The 25160-nt window shown below is 38.2% G+C and overlaps 1 protein-coding gene across 2 annotated transcripts in view; it reads right to left on the bottom strand.

The window, feature by feature from the left end:
* LOC120526604 (UPF0606 protein KIAA1549L-like) overlaps window positions 1–25160 on the bottom strand; it is a 339744-nt gene that overhangs the window by 91408 nt on the left and 223176 nt on the right. For both annotated transcript variants that reach the window (XM_039749775.1, XM_039749769.1), the window contains exon 11: window positions 19686–19849. In XM_039749775.1, coding sequence (XP_039605709.1) covers window positions 19686–19849 — 164 coding nt within the window. The remainder of the gene's footprint in view (window positions 1–19685; window positions 19850–25160) is intronic.

Below are 25160 nucleotides of genomic sequence, written 5' to 3'. Positions count from 1 at the left end.
TTCAGATGGCAACGTGCAGAGAGGGATGCAGATTAACATCATACCCAGGACCAGACCAGGGGCCTCATGTATAAACGGCGCGTACGCAGAGAAATGTTGTGTAAGAACTTTTCCACGTTCAAATCGCGATGTATAAAACCTACATTTGGCGTAAAGCCACGCACTTTTCCGCGGTACCTTATATCTTGTCGTAAGCAAGTTCTCCGGTCGGTTTTGCAGACTGGCAGCACCCAGTGTCAAAGTAATGCTACTGTTCCTGTGTGGTTACACCTTATTTTCCTGACGCGGTTTTATAAATACACTGAAACTAACCGTATATTGTTTATTAGTGTAACGCATCCGATTGTAATTAACTTGTAATAATATAATGGTCCAGGGAATAGCCATAGTATTCCAAATACCATAACTGCTTTAGCGTTGTTACTCTCACTGCACCTTCTTCTTCTTCTTCTTCTTCTTCTTCTTTCAGCTCCTCCCGTTAGAAGTTGCCACAGCGGATCATCTTTTTCCATATTACTCTCACTGCACCACTCGGAGTATTTATATCACTGTATCTGAGTGTGAATCACAGCAGCAGCTGATCGGAAAGAGAATTATCGGTATATGCTTCAAGCACACGTTACCTCAGCCACGGCAAAACTTTCAAAGCCTTTCCTGACCTCGTGGTTCAGAAACAGTTTCATCCCAAGAACTATAAACGCACTCAATTAATTGCTCCTTGTAGAGCTGTTTGTACTTATAAGTACAATCACCTCACTGTAAACTTGGACTACAGTTATAATATCGCACAACCTGAGCCACTTTATAAAGCGCGTATTTACATATGATGACGATATCATTTTTAAGGTGAAATGCAGCAAAATATGTTTATTATATTATACAGATAAAACTTTAACTTCATTTAAATAATCCATATTCTTCACTGGGAGTGTCGTGAAGGATAGAATAATTAAACATGTACTACGAAGATATTTCAATGTTCCTTAAACGTTTTGAAGAATCGGCGCTAAGCTTACAGATGGCTTAACTTCTATTACAGAGCTGATTGTGTGGTGATTGGGAATTTGTGAAAAGAAAAGCAAGGACTGCAGTGGCGGCTACGCCAATATATATTGAATATAAAACAGAAAGAGAAAATAACAACACAGCTAAAAACTTAGCGACAAATTTCGGCAAAAGTCATGAGCAGGAGGCGGCTATGCAGTGTCTGCAACGGACACGGCCATCCGCCGTGCATAAGATAACATATTGACATTGGCGGGCGAAGGAGCCACCGATTCTTCCTCTGCCCAGTGCCACCACAAGCCTAGAGCCGCCCCTGAGTACTGCTGCAATAAATTATTTCATCGAAGGTCGCACACAATCACTGTGCCGTGAAACTCATGTTTAATAACGTGCTTTGACTCCTATCATCATAAAAATGATATTATGTATACATCTCAGTATTTTAGTTATTCAGAGAGCTGTAATATCACGAATGTCATGGACTCTGTGTCCAGTTGGAGGAAGAGAGCTGGTTTAAGAAGCAAGTAGTGATTCACACACATAGAGCACATAGAAGATCAAATACAAAACAAAGCATTTAACATGCTATTTTAATTACAATGTGATTTGAGAAACGGGTTAATTAAATGATTTTAAGATGAAGTTTATGATGTTCTACTTTAATGACAAAATAAACTACGTGATTAAAGTGGAAATGTCGAGATTGAAGTTGACATTTCGTGCTTTTTCCCCACTGTGTGCCTTTTTTTCACTGTACCCTAATAAGTTTTCATATGACACTCAGACAGTGGGCTACAACTCACCTTTTCACGGCGACTTTGATATTTGACTTCTTTTTTATTTCCGGCACTGTATGATTTTGTGAACGTGAGCTTTCAAGTTTCTCCAACACGCTATGTCACTCGATCAACTTCCTTTTGTTGATTATACCACGGGTTTATTTGAACAAATAGTATGTTTTTCCTTTGCCTCCACTTGGTATTCGCTGAAATTCTTATATTTTCCCACGTGTTTTTCCCATTGTCTATTCACAGAAGGCTGAGCTTAAGGGCGATTTATATTCATTTGCATATTCAAAGGGGCATAATTCTGGGAGGAGTTGGGGCGTTACATAAAGCGTGTGCACGAGCGTTACTTTTCACGCTGATCGGGATTTATGTAGCGGAAGAACGTGGAAGTTGGAATACGCACAGATTCCTGCATCTGGATTTTTCTGTGCATAAGCACATTTCAGCTTTTGTGCTTACGCCATGTTATAGTGCGAGTTCTACACACGGCGTTATACATGAGGCCCCTGGGCATTTTACGGCCTGCGGGCCACATCCGGCCCGCTGACTACCTTTGACCGGCCCACGTGAGTTTGTATTAAAAGTGTAGCAACATCTATTACTTTGTGATAGATGCACGAAATACAGTTACACGGCTTTTATTTTGAAGGCCACTATTGTTTTTCTTAATTACCAGTGCGCTTATACACTTCAGCGAATGTGCTGAACAGCTTACAAGAAATTAGCTCTTAGCCCTTAAATATGTCAGCTAACGTTAAAAAAAGGAAAACTGACGCAGAATGTAGAGTTTTTAACAAGGCATGGACTTCTAAATATTTATTTGCTGAAATCAAAGGTAAAGCTGTGTGCTTAGTGTGTGAAGAACATATAGCGGTGTTTAAGGAATACAATTTGAATCGCCATTATGAGAGTAAACACGGAGAAAAATATAAGAATTTCAGTGATGCAGAGTGGGCATGAGCATTGGAAGATTTGCTAGCTAAACTGCTAAAGCAACAAGGATTTTTTACAAAGCTCCACTCATCCCAGGATGCAGCGGTCATGACCAGCTTTGTAATATCCCACAAAATTGCAAGATACAGTAAGCCATTCTCTGATGGGGAGTTTATCAAAGACTGTTTGGTGGAGTCTTTAGCGCTAATATGCCCTGAGAAAAAGTTGCATTTGCAAATATGTCTCTCTCGAGGCGCACCGTAACGAGGCAGGTTGAGAACATTGCAAGGAATTTGGAGCTTCAACTGCAAAAGAATACGGAAAAGTTTGTCTTGTTTTCCTTGGCTCTGGACGAGAGCTGTGACGTCCGTGATACAGCCCAGTTACTTATCTTTGTACATGGATTAACGAAAGACTTTGAGATGACGGAGGAGCTGGCTGCTATATGGCCAATGAAAGGGATTACAACGGGGAGTGATTTGTTCACAGAGGTAAATGCATCCATGGACACGCTGGGATTAAAATGGGACAAACTGGTAGGTGTTACAATCGACGGCTGTCCAAATCTGACGGGGACAAATGTTGGACTTTTGAGGCGGATGCAAGATAAAGTGACTGAAATTAACCCAGAACAGAAATTGTTATTTTTGCATTGTATCATTCATCAGGAGGTGTTGTTGTTAATGTTGTAACTAAAATAGTTAATTTCATCAGGGCAAGAGCACTGAATCACAGACAGTTTGTTTCACTGCTAGAGGAGCATAAAAGTGAACATAGTGACATAGGCTACCAGACAGCTGTGAGATGGCTCAGCCTTGGCAAGGTGCTTAAAAGAGTATGGGACCTAAGAACAGAGATTCAGGAATTTTGTGAAAAGAAAGATAAGGACATTCCAGAGTTCTCAGAAACACACTGGATTGCAGATCCAGTTTGCTGTTGATGTGACTGCACTAATGAATGGACTAAATACCCTAACTGCAAGGCAAGGGCCTCTCTGCACATGAAATGTATATCTTGGTGACAGCTTTCATGAGAAAGTTGAACTTTCTTTCAAGTCAATTAGACAGCAACATTCTCACTCACATGCCAACACTGAAAGAAGTCACACTATCAGCTGATCACCTCCACAAGTATTCATTCATGTTAGGGGCACTGCATGGTGAGTTTTCAAGAAGATTTGAAGACTTCAAAACAGTTGAGTGTGAAATGCACATGATTTCTTCTCCCTTTACTTATAGTGTAGATAAGGCACCCAGTGATGTCCAGCTTGAACTCATTGATCTGCAGTCTGATAATCTACTGGCCGAGCATTTTAAGTCAGTATCACTGGTAGAGTTTTATTCCTCTCTCAAAGAGGAAATCTTCCCACACTTGAGGAGACATGCTCAGAGGATGTTGGTTCTCTTTGTATCTCCCTACATCTGTGAACAAACATTCTCAATTATGAAGTTTAACAAATCCAGATATAGATCCTCTCTCAGCGATCATCACTTGTGTGCTGTCCTTCGCATATCCACCTCAGATATTCAACCTGACTTCAGTGCACTTGTTCAAGCCCAAAACAGGCTAGATTTCTCTCACTGAACACCAAAAGAACTGAGGGAAATTAATGTGATGTTGGTCTTTGAAAACTAGCTAATAAAGTTATGATGCTATTTTTTAAATGCTGCAAAAAATGCACACTTTCTAAATTGTTTTTATAAATGTTCCTTAAATAGGTCAATAATTTTGTGCTCCACACTTGTTTGATTGACTGTTTGACATGTTTGGTTTACTGTAAGTTGAGGCTGTTATTTTACGTTAAGTTATGATGCTAGTTTTTTTTTTAAACATTGCAAATGTTGAAATTTTCTAAACTGTTTTTGTGATTGTTCATTAAATAGAATTTTATATATATATACTAGGCTGACCCACCTTTTAAGGCGACCGACTTTTAAGTTGACCACTTCTTAAGGCAATTCAATATGTAGATCAATTTGATATTTTATACAAACTCATTAATTTAGTTATATTGCATTTGAATAGTATTACTTTAATACTCGTAGTTTCTGTTATTTTTGTGATGAAATTTAAACTTTTTTTCTATATTGAGGTCGCCCTTTTGAACCTCCCTGATATTTACTACGCGGTGAGGCATTTGTACTCCATCAACATTAATTATTTCCAGAGACATAATTTTGTCTATTTTTCCAGTGCATCGCGCACAAAAGCAAGGGAACGATGGGAGCACCAGAACTCTGCTCACATCATGTCGCTTCGTACCGCAAGCTGCAAGTAGTAAGTCTGTGATAAGTGGAATACCGCTACGCTTTCCACTCACGGGACGGAAGGACAATCCCGACCGCTTTTATATATACTGCTCAAAAGAATTAAAGGAACACTTTTTAATCAGAGTATAGCATAAAGTCAATGAAATTTATGGGATATTAATCTGGTCAGTTAAGTAGCAGAGGGGGTTGTTAATCAGTTTCAGCTGCTGTGGTGTTAATGAAATTAACAACAGATGCACTAGAGGGGCAACAATGAGATGACCCCCAAAACAGGAATGGTTTAACAGGTGGAGGCCACTGACATTTTTCCCTCCTCATCTTTTCTGACTGTTTCTTCACTAGTTTTGCATTTGGCTACAGTCAGTGTCACTACTGGTAGCATGAGGCGATACCTGGACCCTACAGAGGTTGCACAGGTAGTCCAACTTCTCCAGGATGGCACATCAATACGTGTCATTGCCAGAAGGTTTGCTGTGTCTCCCTGCACAGTCTCAAGGGCATGGAGGAGATTCTAGGAGACAAGCAGTTACTCTAGGAGAGCTGGAGAGGGCCATAGAAGGTCCATAACCCATCAGCAGGACCAGTATCTGCTCCTTTGGGCAAGGAGGAACAGGATGAGCACTGCCAGAGCCCTACAAAATGACCTCCAGCAGGCCACTGGTGTGAATGTCTCTGACCAAACAACCAGAAAGACTTCATGAGGGTGACCCAAGGGCCCCATGTCCTCTAATGGGCCCTGAGCTCACTGCCCAGCAGCATGCAGCTCGATTGGCATTCGCCATAGAATACCAGAATTGGCAGATGCACCACTGGTGCCCTGTGCTTTTTACAGATGAGAGCAGGTTCACCCTGAGCACTTGACAGAAGTGAAAGGGTCTGGAGAAGCCATGGAGAACATTATGCTGCCTGTAACATCATTCAGCATGAGCAGTTTGGTGGTGGGTTAATGATTGTCTGGGGAGGCATATCCATGGAGGGTCACACAGACCGCTACAGGCTTGACAAAGGCACCTTGGCTGCCATTAGGTATCAGGATGAAATCCTTGGACCCATTGTCAGACCCTATGCTGGTACAGTGGCTCCTGGTGCACGACAATTCCTGGCCTCATGTGGTGAGAGTATGCAGGCAGTTCCTGGAGGATGAAGGAATTGATACCATTGACTGGCCACCACACTTTCCTGACCTAAATCCAATAGAACACCTCTGGGACATTATGTTTTGGTCCATCCAATGCCACCAGGTTGCACCTCAGACTGTCCAGGAGCTCAGTGATGCCCTGGTCCAGATCTGGGAGGAGATCCCCCACAACACCATCAGTCATCTCATTACAAGCATGCACCGATGTCGTCAGGCATGTATACAAGAACACAGGGGCCATACAAAGTGCTGCGTACAATTTTGAGTTGCTGCAATTAAATTTTGGCAAAATGGACTAGCTTGCCACATAATTTTTTCACTCTGATTTTTGGGGCGTCTTTGAATTCAGGGCTCTGTAGGTTGATCATTTTCATTTCCATCAAACGATGTGGCATCCTTTCGTTCCTAACACATTACCCAGTCTATATCAGTATAGATATCCAGGAGGATTTCTTTTTCCCATTGAGATCTGATGTGTTTTCAAAGTGTTCCGTTAATTTTTTTGAGGAGTTTAGTAAGAAAGAAGAAGAAGATATCGCACAGTCTGGAGTAGAAAATCATCTTTTACCTGGAAAAACGAAACTACAAATCCCATCGTGCATTGCAAAATGGACAGGGCGTGTGTGAAACTCTGCGTAGCACTCACGGTTTTAAATTCTATCTTCTACATTTTCTCATTGTAATGTTTCATTTACTGTTTCTTATAGAGAGATATCATATATGTTGGAAATTAGTTAAGAATATTTTAGGTATTAAGTATATATTAGGTATATTATATATATTCCAGCCCTCTAAAACCATTCCAATTTCTCATGTGGCCCTTTTGGAAAAATAATTGCCCACCCCTGCCCAAGACGGAGCAATTGCAGGTTAAGGGCGTTGCTCAAGGGCCCAACAGAGCAGAGACCCTTTTGGCTTTTTACAGGATTCGAACTGGCAACCTTCTAATTGCCATTGCAGATCCCTAGCCTCAGAGCCACCACTCCACCAGGCACATAATTAATTAAACATCACTAAATCAAACTAAAGGAAATTAAATCAGAAAAAATCAGAATAATAGTAATCTGTAAGGAGTCAACCTGTAACAAAAGATTTGGATGAATCATGCATTTTCCTGCTCGGGATGGTTCATTTGTTATAAAATCTAAAAATGTTCAAGACTGTTGGATGCTTTTAATAAAGTACACTCTGTTCACTTGATAAAGGTTTCATGTTTCTAATTATTATCTCTACTTTAGGGCATATGCAGCCAAGAATAATGATACTTCATTACAGGCACATGCATGCCCACAATTAAATTAAACGGTAGACTCTTATATGTCAAATAGAGACACAGATGGGAATAAATTATTTTCTTTATTTGTGTTAAATAAGGGCTAAACTGTTTTCTTTGAGGAAGTTTAGCAGGCTTTACCATAAAATTAAAAAATCAAAAAACTGTCAAACATCAGGTTGCTCACTCAGATAGCAACCTGCTACCTCAATACGGTGATCCATCTGTTTACCAACTAACCAACCCATTATCGTACTGTAAATAATTATTCACAGTAGTATATCACATCCATTTTCTGTGCATTAATAAACTTAAAAAATAAATACTGTAAAGTGTTAAATATCAAACTCAAAACAACTCCACATGTACAATTCATTTTTAATTTCTTTAATAGATACATATGCTGTTTGTCATAAAGTGGTGGCACAGTTGGTAGCAATGCCACTTCACAGATCCACCATCCTGGGTTTGTAATCCCACACCCGCTTGCTATCAGTGTGGAGTTTCCATATTCTCCGTGTCTCAGGCTGCTTTCCAGTCTTGCACACAATGCTGTCTGGAAAGGCTCTGCCATTCAGTGAATTTGATTAAGTGGGGCAAACAATGCTATAAGATTTTGATAGGACAGCATGGTGCTACAGTAATCAGTGCGGCAGTGCCAAAGCCCCAGAGTCCAAACTAAAGTCGAATTGTGTTCCAGTAACTGACTGTGTGAAGTTTATTTGTTTTCTGCTTATAATTCTAAGAGCTAAACTTAAAAGTAATGGTGAGTCAGCCTTCTGCTGTTATGCACCTAAAATCTGGAATAGTTTACCAATAGAAATTCACCAGGCTAATACGGTGGAGCTGCTAAAAACACATCATTTTAATATGGCTTTCTCATAGCTTCATTTTAGCTTAATTCTGATACTCTGTTTATGCATTTAATTATCATTATTATTCATGGTGGCTCCGAAATCTGTACTAACCCCTACTTTCTTTGCTGTTCTTTTTCTGGTGTTCTGGTGTTTGACCACCACCTGATCAAAGAACCGTGATGTTCCTACATTGATGGAGTAAAGGCCAGAAGTCCACATGACCATCATCATCAAGTTCCTCCATGTGAAGCCTGAAAATCATGAGATCTGATTGTGAGGCCATTTATGTTAGGTAGAATGTCTAGAGGGGGTTGGGTGGTCTTGTGGCCTTGGAACCCCTGCAGATTTAATTTTTTTTTTCTTCAGCCATCTGGAGTTTTTTTTTTTTTCTGTCCTCCATGGCCATTGAACATTACTTTTATTCTATATTAATTAATACCGCCTAATTTTATTGTTTAATATATTTTGTCTTTTTTCTCTTTCTTCATCCTGTAAAGACTTTGACCTACATGATTTGCATAAAAATGTACTATATAAATAAATGGTATTGTTGTTGTTCATTCTTTGTGATTTTTACACAGGTACCCCACTTTTCCCATAGGACAAAAAATATGTGACTATAAAATGACCCAGTATGACTGGGTTTGGGTGTGTGTATTTACACCCTGAAAAGGACTAGCACCACATCTAAGGTTAGTTCCTGCTTTGCATTAAATACTATCTGTATAAACTCCTAAAACTGAAATAATCAAGTTCAGGAAGTGGATGGGTAGTTGGATGGATGGAAATGTTTTACAGTTTGGAATAGAGGCATACTGCAAAGCCAACTCAGAGAGACTGGGCCATTTGTCTTTCATTCAGCTTCATTATCATGTTGTCTACTGATACACAGAAGTGCTCCATTTTACTATGCTCCCTCGAGTGCAACAACATCATCCTCAGATAACCGGGACTTTTAAAATTAATCTTTAAGTTATTTCTTAGAGAAGACAGGAATGCGCAGAATAATTAATGGAGCATGGCTTACACCTTTTTGAAAAATAATTCAAGCTAACAGAAAAATCTAAAGTCTTTGTACACAAAAAAAAAAGCATGTCACTAAGTCATAGCAAAAATAAGAAAACAAACCCACTGACATTTACACTGCAGGGCTGAATTATTGCAATTTTTTTAAGATGTAAAATGTAATGATTGTTATTTGGCATCAACTAATAGCTCTCTGGTAAAATAATGGGCTAATAATAAAATATAACTAATAAAAATTCATGAGCTGGAACAGATATCCTAAATATTACAGAACTACATTCATCTTTCTAATTTATTTTATAAATTCTAATACATGTTTTCTAATTAGGGTCACTGACATAATAAAAGGATTACTAAGCAATGTGATTTAAACAAAATGAATCAACTCAACATGCAGATTTCATAATGAAAAAAACCACAGACGTTAAGTGAGGACATTTCTATGGAAAAAAAGATGTTTTTTTTCTTTGGTTTCTTTGTTTTTGTTAACTAATGTCAAAATAATGGCATTGGCAAAGCTAAAGGCCTAGAGTTGTGTTTGTGATTTCTAAGCCTTCTGCCTGCTAGATAGATAGATAGATAGATAGATAGATAGATAGATAGATAGATAGATAGATAGATAGATAGATAGATAGATAGATAGATAGATAGATAGATAGATAGATAGGGCACTATATGAGAAAAATAAAAAATACATGCAAGCACAGAGAGAGCGTGCCAACTGCACAAAGCCTGTGCTTGGACTAACATTCAAACCCAGGATTTTCAAACCGTGATGCAGCAATACTAGACATGACACCATCATGCTGCAGCAGTGCTTGAAAGGTCAAGTGAATGAAAATGAATTCCTAAGTGAAGTAAGATGAAATCCACCCTCATAGAAGTCTGTGTATCTGTGTGTCTGTCCGGTTGCTATGTCTCTATTATATGCCATTTGGTATGGGACTTATAAGAGCAGTGCTAATGTTTGTGATATGCCATCTGCTGGAATGAAAAATGCAATGCATTTTATTACTTAGATGCATTACAAAATATATTCCAATGGATGGTACACTGCAAATGTTAACTCTGAAAACGTTTGCAGAGAGTAACTGCCGAATGGACAGAAATCAGCTTATCCACCTTAACAAAATGATGTGTGTGTGTGTGTGTCCATCTGGTTGCTAGGGTTAGCAAGACAAAATTAAAAACAGTCAAAACATGTAGACGAAGGGTCAAAAAATCTAAAATGATAATAAAAATACCAAATAAGGGTCTAAAAATAAAAATGGTCTTATCAGCTATTCTGATGTCTTAAGCTTTATGTTGGCAACAGCAGCATGGTAGTGGCTTTCCTGCACCCACTATGGCCATGTGAACGAGGTTTAGAATTGTAATGCTAAGCATTACAAGCATTGGGAAGCCAAATATTTGACTTGACTAGGCTAAAGTCACTAAACCAGACCAATGCCGCAGTGTAGTGGCCACTGCCACATTTTCCCAGTAAAATAGTTCAACTATAAATGTGATCAGTTTGGCAAGCAATGCTGACAGGAAGCAATGAAAACAGGCAACTCTATCCAAAGAGGAAAAGGCTGCCACAGAGGAAAGGAATCGGCACCATATTACTGTAACAAACCAAATGGACAATCCATACATCAAATAAAAATCATGAGGCCTACATTGATTACTTATATGGGTAGCACAGCTAGTTTCATCATGAAAAAGGAACCATTTTATTTTTTATTCTATATATATATACCATTAACTCATTCTCTACAAAATTTTAACTATGGATGCAACCTCATGAAACCGAAACGATATTTGCAGATTGTCAGGACTTGATGATTTCACACTGATAGCTGCCTGCCCATCCTTACTATCCATTTAAAGTCAACTATCAATTCCTTTTTTATCAAATCTGTTTAATCCACTTCATGACAACAGGGACCCAGAGCTACAGTGGTTAACACTGCTGCCTCACAACTCCAGGAGATAGTTTTGAGCCCAAGTGCTCTCAGAGTAGAATTTGGTGTTTTCCTACTGTATCCACGAGGGCTTGTTTGTGTTTTTAAGTCCTCACATTATTTCACATTGATCATCTTTTTCTAGCTAAAATGTCTGGAGCAAGTGATGGAGAGGTTCTTAATAGAAAATGAATTTGCCCAGCACTGATTACATCAATGCTAAATATTCACTGGCTATTGAAAGGATTTAGCTTCTAGCCTGCCTCTAAGAAATGCAAAATGTTATTGTAAGGAATATATGTTGAACCAGAAACAATGATATGGCTCTCAGGTCTGCATACTAGCTTCCAGGTAAGTTTAAAACTTCTAAACTCCCCTGATGATGTATAATACGTACAACAGCTTTAGCTTACAGGTCCTCCTGACTACTCCAGTATGACTGGTACAGTCATTAAAAACACAATTATGAGCATCCTCACTGCGCTTCAATTAAATACTGCAACCAAGGAGTCATCGCTAATATTAAAAGGTACAAACCACATCAGTTTTATTTATCCTTGAAATTTTACACAGTCACAAACCTTGTGAGAGAAACAATGATCTATGCTTCATTGCATCTTTAAAAGAATTGCCATAGAGTGGGGAGAGCTAAGAAAAAGAGTAAGTTCTTTTTTAGCCTACTCACATCTAATGGTGGAATAGAATACCTCCCACTGCCAATGACCTTTAATACTCCTTTTCAAGTTAATATTAATTATGAATATAGTTTAAAAAATCAGCCATGGTTACTATATACAGCATTTATGCATGCCTAAATTGAAATGAAAGATAAAACATGGCACAGTACACACCTAAACTTTGAATATACTAAATTAACAACACATTCGTCATATTAAAAAAGTGACCAGCCTCATCAACTCAGTATTTCCTGCAAACCAGTTCACTATTGAAAAAGTTACATATCTAAAGTCCCTGAAGAAGGGGTCTGAGTTGCCTCAAACCCTTGCGTATTGTAATCTTTTTAGTTAGCCAATAAAAGTTGTCATTTTGCTTAACTTCTCACCAGAATGGCTAACACGGTACAACACCCTATTACCACTACGGAAAAAGAAATGGACCAACGCATCAATTTCCTGGATTTCGCCACTGAAAGAGCTGGTGATGCCACTTTGATTACAAGTGTTTAATGCAAGGAATGTTACTGTATGTGGACTAAATATTACATTTTTCTAGCAATCACCCCTCATTGCATAAACTGAATTGTATTAAGACACTGTTCAGAAGGATCTAAACACATTGTTATTGCGAAGGAAATGGAAAAAAAAAGAAAGAGATTATTCTTTTCCATCTGTTCACATTAATTAATTACGACTAGCCTAAGACATTCATCAATCCATGCTTACATTGGAAATGTTACAGACCTCAGCAAACAATCAACTCCAATCTGAACCCCCATTCCACCTGGCACAGCCTTCCTTATCATTGTATCAGAAAGTACAGCGCACACCCTCTCCAGATCAGGCATCAAAATAGCATATAAACCAGTTCACACTCTGTGGGCTGTTCTTTTTAATGCCAAAAGCAGGAAATCAGCAGCAAAGACATGGAACGCCATATACAATATTCCATAAAGCACATGCCCAGCTGTATACGTAGGACAAACATTTAAAACACTCACAACACGTATGCAAGAGCATCGCAATACTGTCAGAAAGAAGGACCCACAGTCATTGATATATACACATACAAGTTCAAATGGATACATGTTTAACTGGGACATGGTGCAAGTAAGATTCAAAGCTAATGTGCTAAAGAGCTGGCTGAAGTGTGGCTATCAAATGAAAACACCATCAGCAGACATTTGGACTTGAACCCAGCATATGCAGGATCAAAAAGACAAACATCTGTATATTAAATAAGACTTTATGACCAACACACTCTGAAACCCACCTTATTATTCCACCAACCCTTTACACCCACCTAACCTCCCCCTTCCTTATTTATTATATATTGCCTTTGACACCTGTATGTCTAATCATTTTCCTCTAATGATGGTACCTGGTAGGTTATCAAAAGCTTAGGAATGAAAGGCTATTTTAAGATACATGACTCAGAAGCGCCTTGTGCATGGGAAAGGTGCTATATAAATAAAAGTGTATTATTATTATCTTCTCCCTTTGTGGATTTCTAGCTATGAATATATATATATATATATATATATACACACACACACACGCACACATGCACACACAAGTGAAAACCTGTTTTCAAAAAGTTTTGCAGTTTTATTAAATTTTAAAAAGTGAAATTTCTCAATCATATAATTATTCAGAGCCTCAATTCAGTACTTTGTAGAAGCCCCTTTGGTAGCAATTACAGCTTTGAGTCCCCTTGGGTAAGTGTCAATAAGCTTTGAACACCTGGATTTTGACAGCTAATCCAATTCTTCCTGTCAGATCCTCTCATGCTCTGTTAGACTGGATGGGAAGCATCTGTAAACTGCCATCTTTAGGTCTCTTCACAAATGTTCTATGTGGATTAAGTGTGGTCTGGACTTTGGCTCGGCTACTCATGAACAGCCAGAGATTTGTCCTGTGGCCACTCCAGTGTTTTCTTTGCAGTATGCTTCGGATCGTTGTCGTGCTGAAAGGTGAACCACCACCCCAGTCTATGGTTATGTGCACTCTGGAGCAGATTTTCTTTAGGATCTTCTCTGCATTTGGTGGTATTCATCTATCAATTCTGACTAATTTTCCTGTCACTATTACTGAGAAGTACTTTTAGATCCTACTGTATTATGTCTGGTGGCATGGTGGCGCAGTGGTAGCACTGCTGCCTCGCAGTTAAGAGACCTGGGTTCTTTTCAGGGGTTCTCCCTGCATGGAGTTTGCATGTTCTCCCCATGTCTGCATGGGTTTCCTCCAGGTGCTCTGGTTTCCTCCCACAGTCCAAAGACATGCCAGTTAGGTGCTTTGGTGATCCTAAATTGTCCCTAGTGTGCATTTGGTGTGTGTGTGCCCTGCGATGGGCTGGCACACGGCAGGGGGTTAGTTCCTGCCTTGCACCCTGTGCTGGCTGGGATTGCCTCCAGCAGACCCCCGTAACCCTGTGTTAGGATATAGCGGGTTGGATAATGACTGACTAACTGTATTATGTCTCTTGACGACCATACAGTTTAATTACTTTTGTGATAATAGATATATTTTGTTGCTGTGCTATTTTTTTACATCAATAAATAACCTTTATCAACATTATTTAATCTTGGTCTATTCTGGAAGTTAGTTGTAAAGTTAAAAATCCAATGTAAAAGAAAGTAAAATAGTATTTTTGTTCTTTAATTTTCATTAAAGGCACTCAGTACAACATTATTGATGCTCATTGATTGTGTGCACGTTTAGATTATATATAGCTTGTACTAAATTAAGTTAAAGTGAGCGAGCTTACAACTCAATAATGAATAATAGAGGCAACAAAATCTACAAACCATTGGCACAGCATGTAATGGTATACATGACATAAAATGCAGTTTTGTTAACACATATTATGTAGTAACTGTACTACACTATTCTTTAATTTACAGAATCTTTTAACAAAATAGGCCATTGAAAAATACAGAAACAGACAAAACCAATTATGACATCTTGATATCTGGTGAAGAAAAACATCATTCAAGAAAGTACAGCATTCAACAAAAATGTCCTAAAATCTGATGCAATAGAAATGCATACTAGAGCCCTCTATGAAGTAGACCAGCTTGACCTATAAGTACAATAGAAGAACTGCCTAAAGAATACATTTAATGATAGGCTTTTCTTCAGAGATGGTAGTATAGCCAAGAATGCAAGGTGATGACATTTCATGGCTGAATGCCCAGCAGAGAGAAGTGACATGCAGCATATTGCAGACATCACCAATTCATTAAACACAGTACTGTAGCATGAAAAGAAGCTGACACATGAAATAAGCAACCAGGAGAAAGATAACAGGAAAATATATGAGGACGAAAGTCAAACTAAAGATCACGAAAGCACTTAGCACAAGGCATAAGACATATAAGACACAGTAAAACAAAAGTAGAGGTGCACTGCAACCACATCACAACATAGGGGATTCAAGAAGAAACAATGCTAGAAGATAATGTCTGGTAAGTGACAGATGAAAAGAGCTGGGGTAATAATGCTTTAACAAGATATAACTATAAATAAAATGAAATAAGATGAGCAGAATGTCACATTATTGGGGAAAAAATACCAGAAAATGAAAATAAACAGCACTGTTGATTCTGGGGTCGGTGGCACAATTGGCATAAAAAAACCTCAAACTGGTTCCATTCCATGTGAAGTAGTGTGGTGCTGAGGTGTCACCCGTTGCATGGCTGCATTCAGGTCCTAATCTGGGATCCTGAGTTGGTTCATCGTGTGGTGGGTGCAGCAATGCGCTGTTTCAGCATGTGCTCCTAACCTAACCTAAAACTAATAGCTCACTGAAATCAAGAGAAACCAAACAAAATGCCATACAGCTCAGAGAGTCACTTCAGCTATTTCAGATTATTAACGTAAATCTATAACACATAACTGGAGATCTGGGTGTGTGAAATGTTAATGAAATGTCCTTTGTTTGAAACTCAGCAACCGATATCTTCTCCTTGCATTAAAAAAAGAACTGATGCTCCCAGTTGTGAGAATGGTGCACACTAATGACTTACAAAATGCAGAGGGAGACAGTCCTAACATACTGAAGTTGTGGCCATCAATGGGTATTAAAAGAAAAAAGGTACCATGAGCTTTCTTTTGCCAGGAGTCACGACCAGAGCAGTAAAATAAAGAAGTACAACTAATTTGCCACTTTGTTTAAGTACATTTTTCAACTATCTGTATTTTAATTGAGTAAATTTCATTCTGGGCTACTTTTATTTTCATCCCACTACATTTTTAAGTTAGATAGCATACTTTTAACTTCATTTTATTTTCCCTCCTCACTCACGCACCGGCCTCGAGGCATATCTTACATCTGCTTAGCTAGCAAACAAGAGAACTACTTAACAGATTTAGATCAATAAATTGCTCACTCAAATAATACTACAGAATGACTGCATCCTTATCCCGGTGATTTCCCTACTGTGAAAACACCATTTCACAGTAGTTATACATATGCAACATATTCATCAATATCTATACACATACTGTATATACGGTATATATAAAATCCAACGTCTGTCTGTCTGTATGTCTGTCCGCTTTTCACTAGAGAACTACTTAACGGATTAGATCGGGTTTTTTTCTATAATTTGCTTGATTTTGCTACTTCTCTCTTCTTGCTCAGAATCATAGTTCGCTTGCAGGAGTGATATTTTCGCGTTAATCTGAGACAGAGGCTGTGGGCCAAGGGGAAAGGGAATCATGATTTTAGGAGTGGGGAGTCGGGGAGGACTCTCCTCGCTGTCCCATTTCACTAATATGTGGGTGGAGCCTCAAGAGATGACTAGTCCTGAATAATCTTCACATACTGTACTTCTCTGGTACTCCTCTCCCTCTCATGCACATTCAGAGCTGTTGATGTGGCACTCTATCATAACACCATATGCACGCATGTTTTTCTCTGGGCTTCTATGTGATGTTTCTGTGGTTTCTCTATGTAAAGGTCACCAAATAAGTGACAATATACCACAATTTACTACGTAACTCTGGAATATGTTCTATAAACAGTTAGACTTTGAGTATGTTAGTTTAAGATGCAGCAGTCTACAAGATAACAGACTTGGACAGAGCTACCCTGAAACAAAAAAGATCCTAGAAGCACAGGAGCAGAATGGTAGGTTGCTGCCAACAGTGTAAATTTGTGACAACATAGCCTATTGTTAGTAGCCGGCATCTGTTTCAGGAAAAAAAAAACACCACATTAATTATGCACAGTACAATCTGTGAAAACACTGATATTTAGTGTCATGATTTTTTGCAAACTTGTGAATCTCATGAAAAATTGCAAATCCAGTACGCGATCATGTAAGAAAACAGATAATATAATAATAACATAACATGATATTCCCAAACAAGCTTAATACTAAAGCCTGTCCTGGGAGCATTTGAGAAAACTTATTTCATTTTTGTTATTATTTTTTCCTCAGTAATCATCTGAGACAAACAAGTATTAGCCTTACAGACATTTGTGTTGCCTACAACTTTGAGCAACATTACAAAGTAAGGTGACATTTGACACATTGCACAAAAGTAGTGTGCACTCCCCAGTCTTATTCAAGGAAGACTACTACAGTATATCCAGCAGCAATAAATAAAATTTAAACGACTAATTTTAAATGCCACAAAACAACCTCAGATGCCCTACACATTTCCTAGAATTACACAGCATGCTGAGGATCGGTCAGTCTCTAATTTCTACGAAGTCGGCTAAATGGTATTGGTCGGTGGTGCCGATGTTGTGATTTTCCGTTTCTTTATTGTCGTCTTTTGGGATGTAATGTTATTTCTGCCTGGGATTGATTCCCCCTTTCAGCTTAATGCAGACTGGATATATTCAGGCCTCTATGACAGCAGCAGGGTCAATAGATGATGGATTAGTTAAAAAAATATTCATTTGAAATTATTAGTAAAATTATTACAAAATAATCTGTTATATGCTTTTAGCCAGTAGGTATTTATGTTTATATAAAATGTATGTCTGGTATGCTTTCACGCTCTGATGTCAATGGAACACCTTGATTATCTGTTCTTCAAATGTATATACTATTTGAGAAAATGATCTAAATATAAGACAGAAGTAGATTCCTAATATTTCTGATTCAGTTTTAATCATTATAACACTGTTGTCTCTGATTGGGGACGTTGTGCTCATGTCTAACACAAGACAGCCCGCTTTTTGAGAGCTCTTTCAATTGCACCTGACACATCTCCTAGCAGAATTATTAAGAGAACAGAAAGTCCTACCATGCCAACATGATCTGAATTTGAACCTGAAGTGGCTGAACAAGGCACAAATCATAAAATATGATGCATTATGCAAACAAAATAACGTGTTTTACTTTACCAGGCAACACAGAGTACTTTATCTTCTTGAATTTAATCCAGGTAATCTGGTTTTGGCTAAATTGAATAAGTGAAAGGCCAGACCAGTTTTCCAAGTTATTGGTGGAGGGCAAAGCTCAGTGTTTAAAGATGTTCTAAACACTTAGTAGAGGACTCAAAGAGCTACCAGCATAATAAAGAATTACTAAACAGACATGCTGACCATCTCTGAGATGAACTAAAACTAGGGACCTAGACAAGAGCTGGCTCAGTCACAAACCCTGAAATGATAGTTACTATAGGCTTGCAGCACACCAACCACATGAAAAACCACCTCTGGATTCCAAATTAGGACCAGAACGCAATGCAATGGGTGACACCTCAGCACCACACTAGTTCGAATGGAGTAGAACAGTGTGAGTTTTTTTACAGCAGCCAGAATGCCAATCCTGACAGCAACCCCCAGGTTTTCTCTGTAAGTTGGAGGACCTGCTTGCAAGGCTGTATACAGGTTAACGTCATACCCAGGATGGAGAAATTGCATGGTAAGGGCCTCGTTCAAGGGCCAAACAGAGTGGAATCACTTCTGGCACCTTCTGATTGCCTTTGCAGATCCCTAGTCTCAGAGCCACCACTCCACCTCAATAGCTTCTAAAGAAATAATAAGCAGTGTCACACACGTGTGTATGGGTGGGAGTCAATTGGTTTAACTAAAGGTAAAACACCGGGTCAGGGGTTGATGAAGCGCACTAATGTCTTTTCTCCCCTTCTCTGCAGAAGCCCAGAAGGAAAGACCAGCTAAAACCTAACCAGCTTCCCCATCCCTCTCCAGGCCACACCCTCCTGCTGACATCACTTCCACCGGTGCCCTGTTGGACCCTACTCTTCCTTCCCACCACCTATAAAGCCAGTCACTTGCCTTCCCCAGTCAGTCCCATTCTGGACTCTGTCTTTTGAGACTACTTGACGGAGATATAAACTAATTCTAACGACAATACCCAGGGCGGATCCCCAAACTTTTCCTTTGTTTCTGTGTTGTCTTTTACAAAAGGAAACAAATGAAAGGACTCAATCTGCAGCTCAAAAGATTAGAGAGTACAGGGCAAATTAATGTGTAATATAGTTGAACAGCAATCAAAGAAGACACCCATTAAATCTTGGCACAAACCCTCAATATAAAAATTAAAAACTTGATAGAAAATTGCTACAAGTTAGCATTGATTCATAAAAAATTCATTAACCATAAAAATATTGCCATTATTTTATAACATTACATAAGTCTTCTGAAGTAAAATTGAGTGTTGTAATAAAGGGTATTTTAGTATGTTGTTGTTTGAGGAGATTTCATTTTACTATGCTTTGAAAAAAATTTCTTAAAGTGATCTTAATCTGATAACAAAGCAATGACATTCAGTCTGATGATCTCTTACCTTTGCTCGAGAGTGCATATTGCTCATTGTGTCTGGCTTGAAGTCATTCTTATTCTTGCGGCACAGTACAGCAGTTATAATGATTATAATGACAGTGACAACAGCGATAGGAGCCAGAACTGCTGCAATGATCCACAGGTTATTTGGAGGATTCTTCACCACAGCTGCCCAAACATAAACATAGTGAATTACACATATTGAATAGAAAACTGTGAGATTTATTGCATGCAACCACCATGCAGTCCTTCTAAATTTTCTATTAAGCATATTGAATTCCATTCTCAACACAAGCAGATTTTTTGAGCTGCTGAATTATGAAAATTAACTTCTCAAATGCAAAGTAAATCAATAAATGCTGTAAATGTTGTTCTAAGCCAAGAAGCTATCAAATCTGGAAAATGAAGAAAAGCATAACAATCACTCTGCTTAAGTACAGCGCTTCTCTACAATTCTCTTGTCAAGTTGGATTTTTTGCATATATTCATCTAGATTTAACTTTGCCTTCGGCTGGAAGCAATGTGTTCAGGTGTTACCCCTAAGGACACTCTGATGCCCTCCATTAACTTAGTTGTGGACTTGAATCTCCCAACATTGCATGTCACTTTTACTTTCCTCAATTACAATAGTAAGCTATGCAAATAGAGCATAAAAATACAACCAAATGTTAACTTACAATAACACATTTATACAGATATTTTCCACTGCATTTTACTAACCTACTCCAATGAATACAATACTAATTGGATGAGATTTGTTTTATGGAAGCAAATATAAAAACTACTTTAATTGTCTTTATGTATTTTCCTCTTTCTATGCAGACACTGGCAAAACACTTTCTGTGTCCATTTTTATCAAGCATCTCAAAGTAGGAAAACAGTCCAAACTGACACAAAAATCTGAGTGATACAAATGTGGTCCTACTCATGGGTCGCAAGTAAAATCATTTTGTCAATTTTCCTAATTTAGAAAATTACTCCTAACGTCACCAGGATCTAGAAGAACTTGTGAGCTGTCCTAACTCATTCAGGCAGTAACTGGCACCCACATTCTGGAAATGGTGGAATGTTTTGGAATGACAGGCAGCAATGAACTCGTAAAAACATGTCAGTCTGACAGAGATGGAATAATATTTATACCATGTCATGCACTGTCACCTAAAATGAAATTGTGGATGAGCACACAGGTGGTCATGGGGGCAAACAGTGTTTTAATGACCGCAGAGAGTCAAAGACTGAGATACAAGCCATATGACAGTTAAACCTGATGACAGGCACAATTATTTAACACTGAATGATCCACATTTGTAGTAGTTTCCCACTGTAATGGCAACAGGAAATGCTTAACAGTTGCTGAAACTAGATACGGCTATTCTGGAGCTGTTTCTGAAGTTCTGCTCACTCTTTCAGTAATTTTGATTGTCTTTCAGAGTTGCTTGAGTGATCCCCCCATATCTTCTTCCAGACTCTATTCATCTAATGCCCCAGGTAGGTACTGTGGGCCTTCCTGAACCCTTCTGGGCTTGTAAGGTGTAATGCAAATGTTCCAGGTAGTTGTGGAATGCAGAATTCTGTCAATCACCTATTCATCCAATCCTTGACTATCTTCAGGGTAATATGCTGGCTAATATTATACTTGATGTTGTTGCAAAGTGTCGAGAATTATGTGCAGCTTAGGGCAATAACCTTCCTTATCTTCTTCGTCTTTTTCATCTTCTTCTTCTTCTTCTCCTCCTACTACTTTGAATATTAGTATTATTACCTTTGTGGTGAAGCCTCAGTGTTAGCATACAAAAACTACAAAACATCATCAGGATTTCCAAGAAAATTTCAAGATGACTTAATTGGTGCCATTTTGTGGCTTGTGGTTGCACAAAATAATTTTTGTCATTTATATTAAACATGACCTCCTACTCTAGGCTGAGAGTGGGTGTGGGAAACTTCATGCCTACTACTCATGTTTTACTCTAGTGCAGGGCAAATTCTTATCCAAGTCAGACTTTTAGCGCAATTCTTAGGAGAAATTCTGAGACACTTGATAAATACGGGCAGTGATCTCCAAAAAATCCAAACCTAGAAGACTTTGCAAAAATATACAAACTAACGATATCTCATGTCCTTTGCAATTCTTTTTTCATTTATATAATTTTCATTATTCCCACAGAGACAAATCTTTGAAACTTTCTTATTAAGAAAAGTAACAATAAAAAAAAAACTTACTCATGGAAAAGAATACCTCTGAAGAGACCATTTTAGAAAAGAGTAAAATGCCATTTAAAAAATTCTAATTTCACATCCACAGGAGAATTTCAAAGTTGTAAAATATATAATGAAATAGTTTTAATTTGAGGCTTGTAATGTAAGACAATGAATACTGATAACAGCTTCTTGGAAGAATCCTGCCACCTAATTGATAATTAGTAAGGCAACTTTACTTCATTTTGTTCACTTAAAATTTGTTGAGCCTCTTTATTTAGTTTACTGGCGTACCCAAGCTAACTGCAATAAAGACTATGTCTGCTGTCGTTGTAAACACTATAGGAAAAAAATAGAGAGCTAAAAAAAAAGAAGAAACAGAAGAACCAAAAAATAGGAAAAAACTCGTCAAGAGACAGGCAGGGTTCAATAACCAAAATGAAAACAGGATAAATCAGCCATTAAACATAAAACACAACAGCAAAATCATGACATTATGACACACTTCATCATTTGATTCCAGAATCATATGGCCAGTAAAAGACACAGCAACTGCAACCATTAAAAATGAGCACAAAACAGTGGCATTGAAGAAAAACAAAGGTCCTAAAATAGCATTGAAATGAAGATACCATTATAACAACAAAATATATTGATGACACAAAACAAAATTGCATGAACTCAAAAAAAAGTTGTAGATGTTTAGAAAATTCAGATATACAACATTAATATTGTCACATTATCTACTGTTCTGACTCACTGCTCTCACACACAGCACTGCTCCAAATAACAATCTTCTTATTTTCCATCATTCATTAAGAACAATAGGTAAGTTACCTAATGTCTCCTCTCTTTCTGTTTATTTTTATTGTTGCCCAGTATTCTTATTTTCTGGTTTTGACCTTTTGCTTATGTTTTTTTCCTGTTTCTGTTTTACATCTACAGCATTTTTGTTTGTTTGTTTGTGTGTTTGTGTACGTTTTGCATGATCAGCATCTTCTGAACAACCATGTTTCTGATTCACTCTGCTCACTTACAGTATCTAGTGACTTCAGTCCTGCCATTTAAATATGCCCCATCGATCAGCTGTCTCTGGAAGAAGAGAACATCTCTGGAGGTTTACCACCATAGTAGTGCTATATTAACCTGACATTAGAAATAAACAAAAGCTGTATAAACTGGACTAAGGTGGATCTTCAAACTTCAGAAAATGCTTAGGACGCTGTTCCAAGCTAATGACAGAAAAAAAATGTTTGATAAACTGGGCCAGATGATGAGGGTATCAAAGAAACAATTTTGCCTGCAGTGGAATTTTTCAGCTTTCAAGCAAAAGAATAATATGGAGCAAAACTGAAATTAAACTTAGGGTTGATCTTTCCTAAATATGATAATCCTGATGCTGCATCCAATATTTTTCTTGCTCTCCTATTGTTACCGTAGCTGAGATTGCTAATAATTGTAACTGAAACGCTTTATTTAAAGAAATACAAAGTGCATCTGCTCACTGATTAGGTTTTTGGAGGAAAGATCAATTGTAGTTTAATTGTATCAAAGGTCAATTTAGAAATGACTTTGACAGATGATAAGCATGTGTCCTGGTTGGAGCATATACTTGGGCTTTTAATGTTTTGAAACATTTGGAGATATTTTGGGCTTGCCTCCCTAGTCTTGGTAATTCATATTGTGTTTTTACAAGAGCTTGGGCCCCCAACCTGTTTTTCTTTCATCCATCCATCCATTATCCAACCCGTTATATGCTAACTACAAGGTCACAGGGGTCTGCTGGAGCCAATCCCAGCCAACACAGGGCGCAAGGCAGGAAACAAACCCCGGGCAGGGTGCCAGCCCACCACAGGTTTTTCTTTCATAAGCCTTATTGTTAAATACTTTCTTTTATCTTTGTTACTGTTTTCATTTTCAAAATTTACTATTTTATTTAATTGTAATGTTTATGCACCTTGTTTTTGTGTATTGAACATAAAGGGGGGGTATCCCCTGATACAACAGCTGTGGGACCACCTCAGCATACAGTATGTAAGGCTTGGGGTTGCTGCATCATCCTTATCGAGGCATTAGTTGTCGTACTGTTGTTGTTTAGGTCATTTTTATAGTTTCATTTTTTGATTATTCTGATTTTTAACATCTTGTTTTAATTACTGGTTTAGTCATTACATTACAGACTTGACTTGCTTCTGTTTTGGTTTGTGCTCTTCTTTTGTTTTTTGAAATCTTTGCTGAATAAATTATATTGTTGATAATATTATTTTTTTACGTTCCACCAGGGGTTTCACAGTTCCCCTCTCCCTTTTTAGTGATTTATAATCTTGTCCACTTTTTATTTGTGCATGCAAGAAAACTAAACTTGTGAAAGTTAAAGGCCAGATTTACTTAGTGAGGCCTTACTGTTACGTGTCAAATATGGTGGAATACAGGCCTGATTTTGCATTTTAATCTCTACAGCCAAAACCATTTCCATTAAATTCAGCAGGTTTTCCTAAAAACATGGTACAAGTGTACTCAGAAATTAAATCTAGAAGGAAACTTACTTATACGACTAAAACCTAATCATGAGCCTAGCTATGGCCCAGTTAGTATACTGCTACTCTTATGTATCAGCCACAGTTCACACTCTCACAGCACCTGTTAACAAGTTAATCACCATTTTTTCCATTGGTTAGTAAAAAAAAATAAGATGACTAACTCTTTCTTCCCATTGATCACTCAGAGCCACAAAATCTTTAGCTATGGTTTGTTCATTTGTGTGTCTTACCTACAAATAAATGACCTACAGAAGTTTGTGGTTTAACCAGCACCAGTTTCTCATTCTGAATTCATTTGCTTGTTGTTGATTCCTTTTTTCTGCACCCACCTGAGCTGTCAAGGTTCTAATTCATTCCCACTTGCTTGGATCCCAATTTAACTCCTTTCTTGAAACTAATATCCACTAGCATCCTGCTAACCATTGTGGTGAAGTGTGTCGGGGGACAATGGCGGTACATGGTTTTAAAAACAGTGGAGCAGCTCAGATTCTTTGAGAGCAAGTATGTGGAAGGAAAGCCATGCGGCCTCAGAGAACTCGATGAAGGAATTAGCTGCACAAAGGTGGTTAGTGCAGTCGTCCATCATTGAGGCTCCGGGGATCGTTTGGCATACCTGCATTTACAAGGTATACAAAAGGGTTTTAAGAGTGAGAAAGAGACAAAACATCAAGAAAGAACAGAAAGCTAAAGAATGAGTAGAGTAAATCCATATGGGAAGGAAAGACAGACAGACAGACAGAGAC

This window comes from Polypterus senegalus, chromosome 1, assembly GCF_016835505.1.
Source record: "Polypterus senegalus isolate Bchr_013 chromosome 1, ASM1683550v1, whole genome shotgun sequence".
Lineage (NCBI taxonomy): Eukaryota > Metazoa > Chordata > Cladistia > Polypteriformes > Polypteridae > Polypterus > Polypterus senegalus.
The sequence above is the reverse complement of the archived record's forward strand: the minus strand, read 5'-3'. Positions and strand labels throughout refer to the sequence as shown.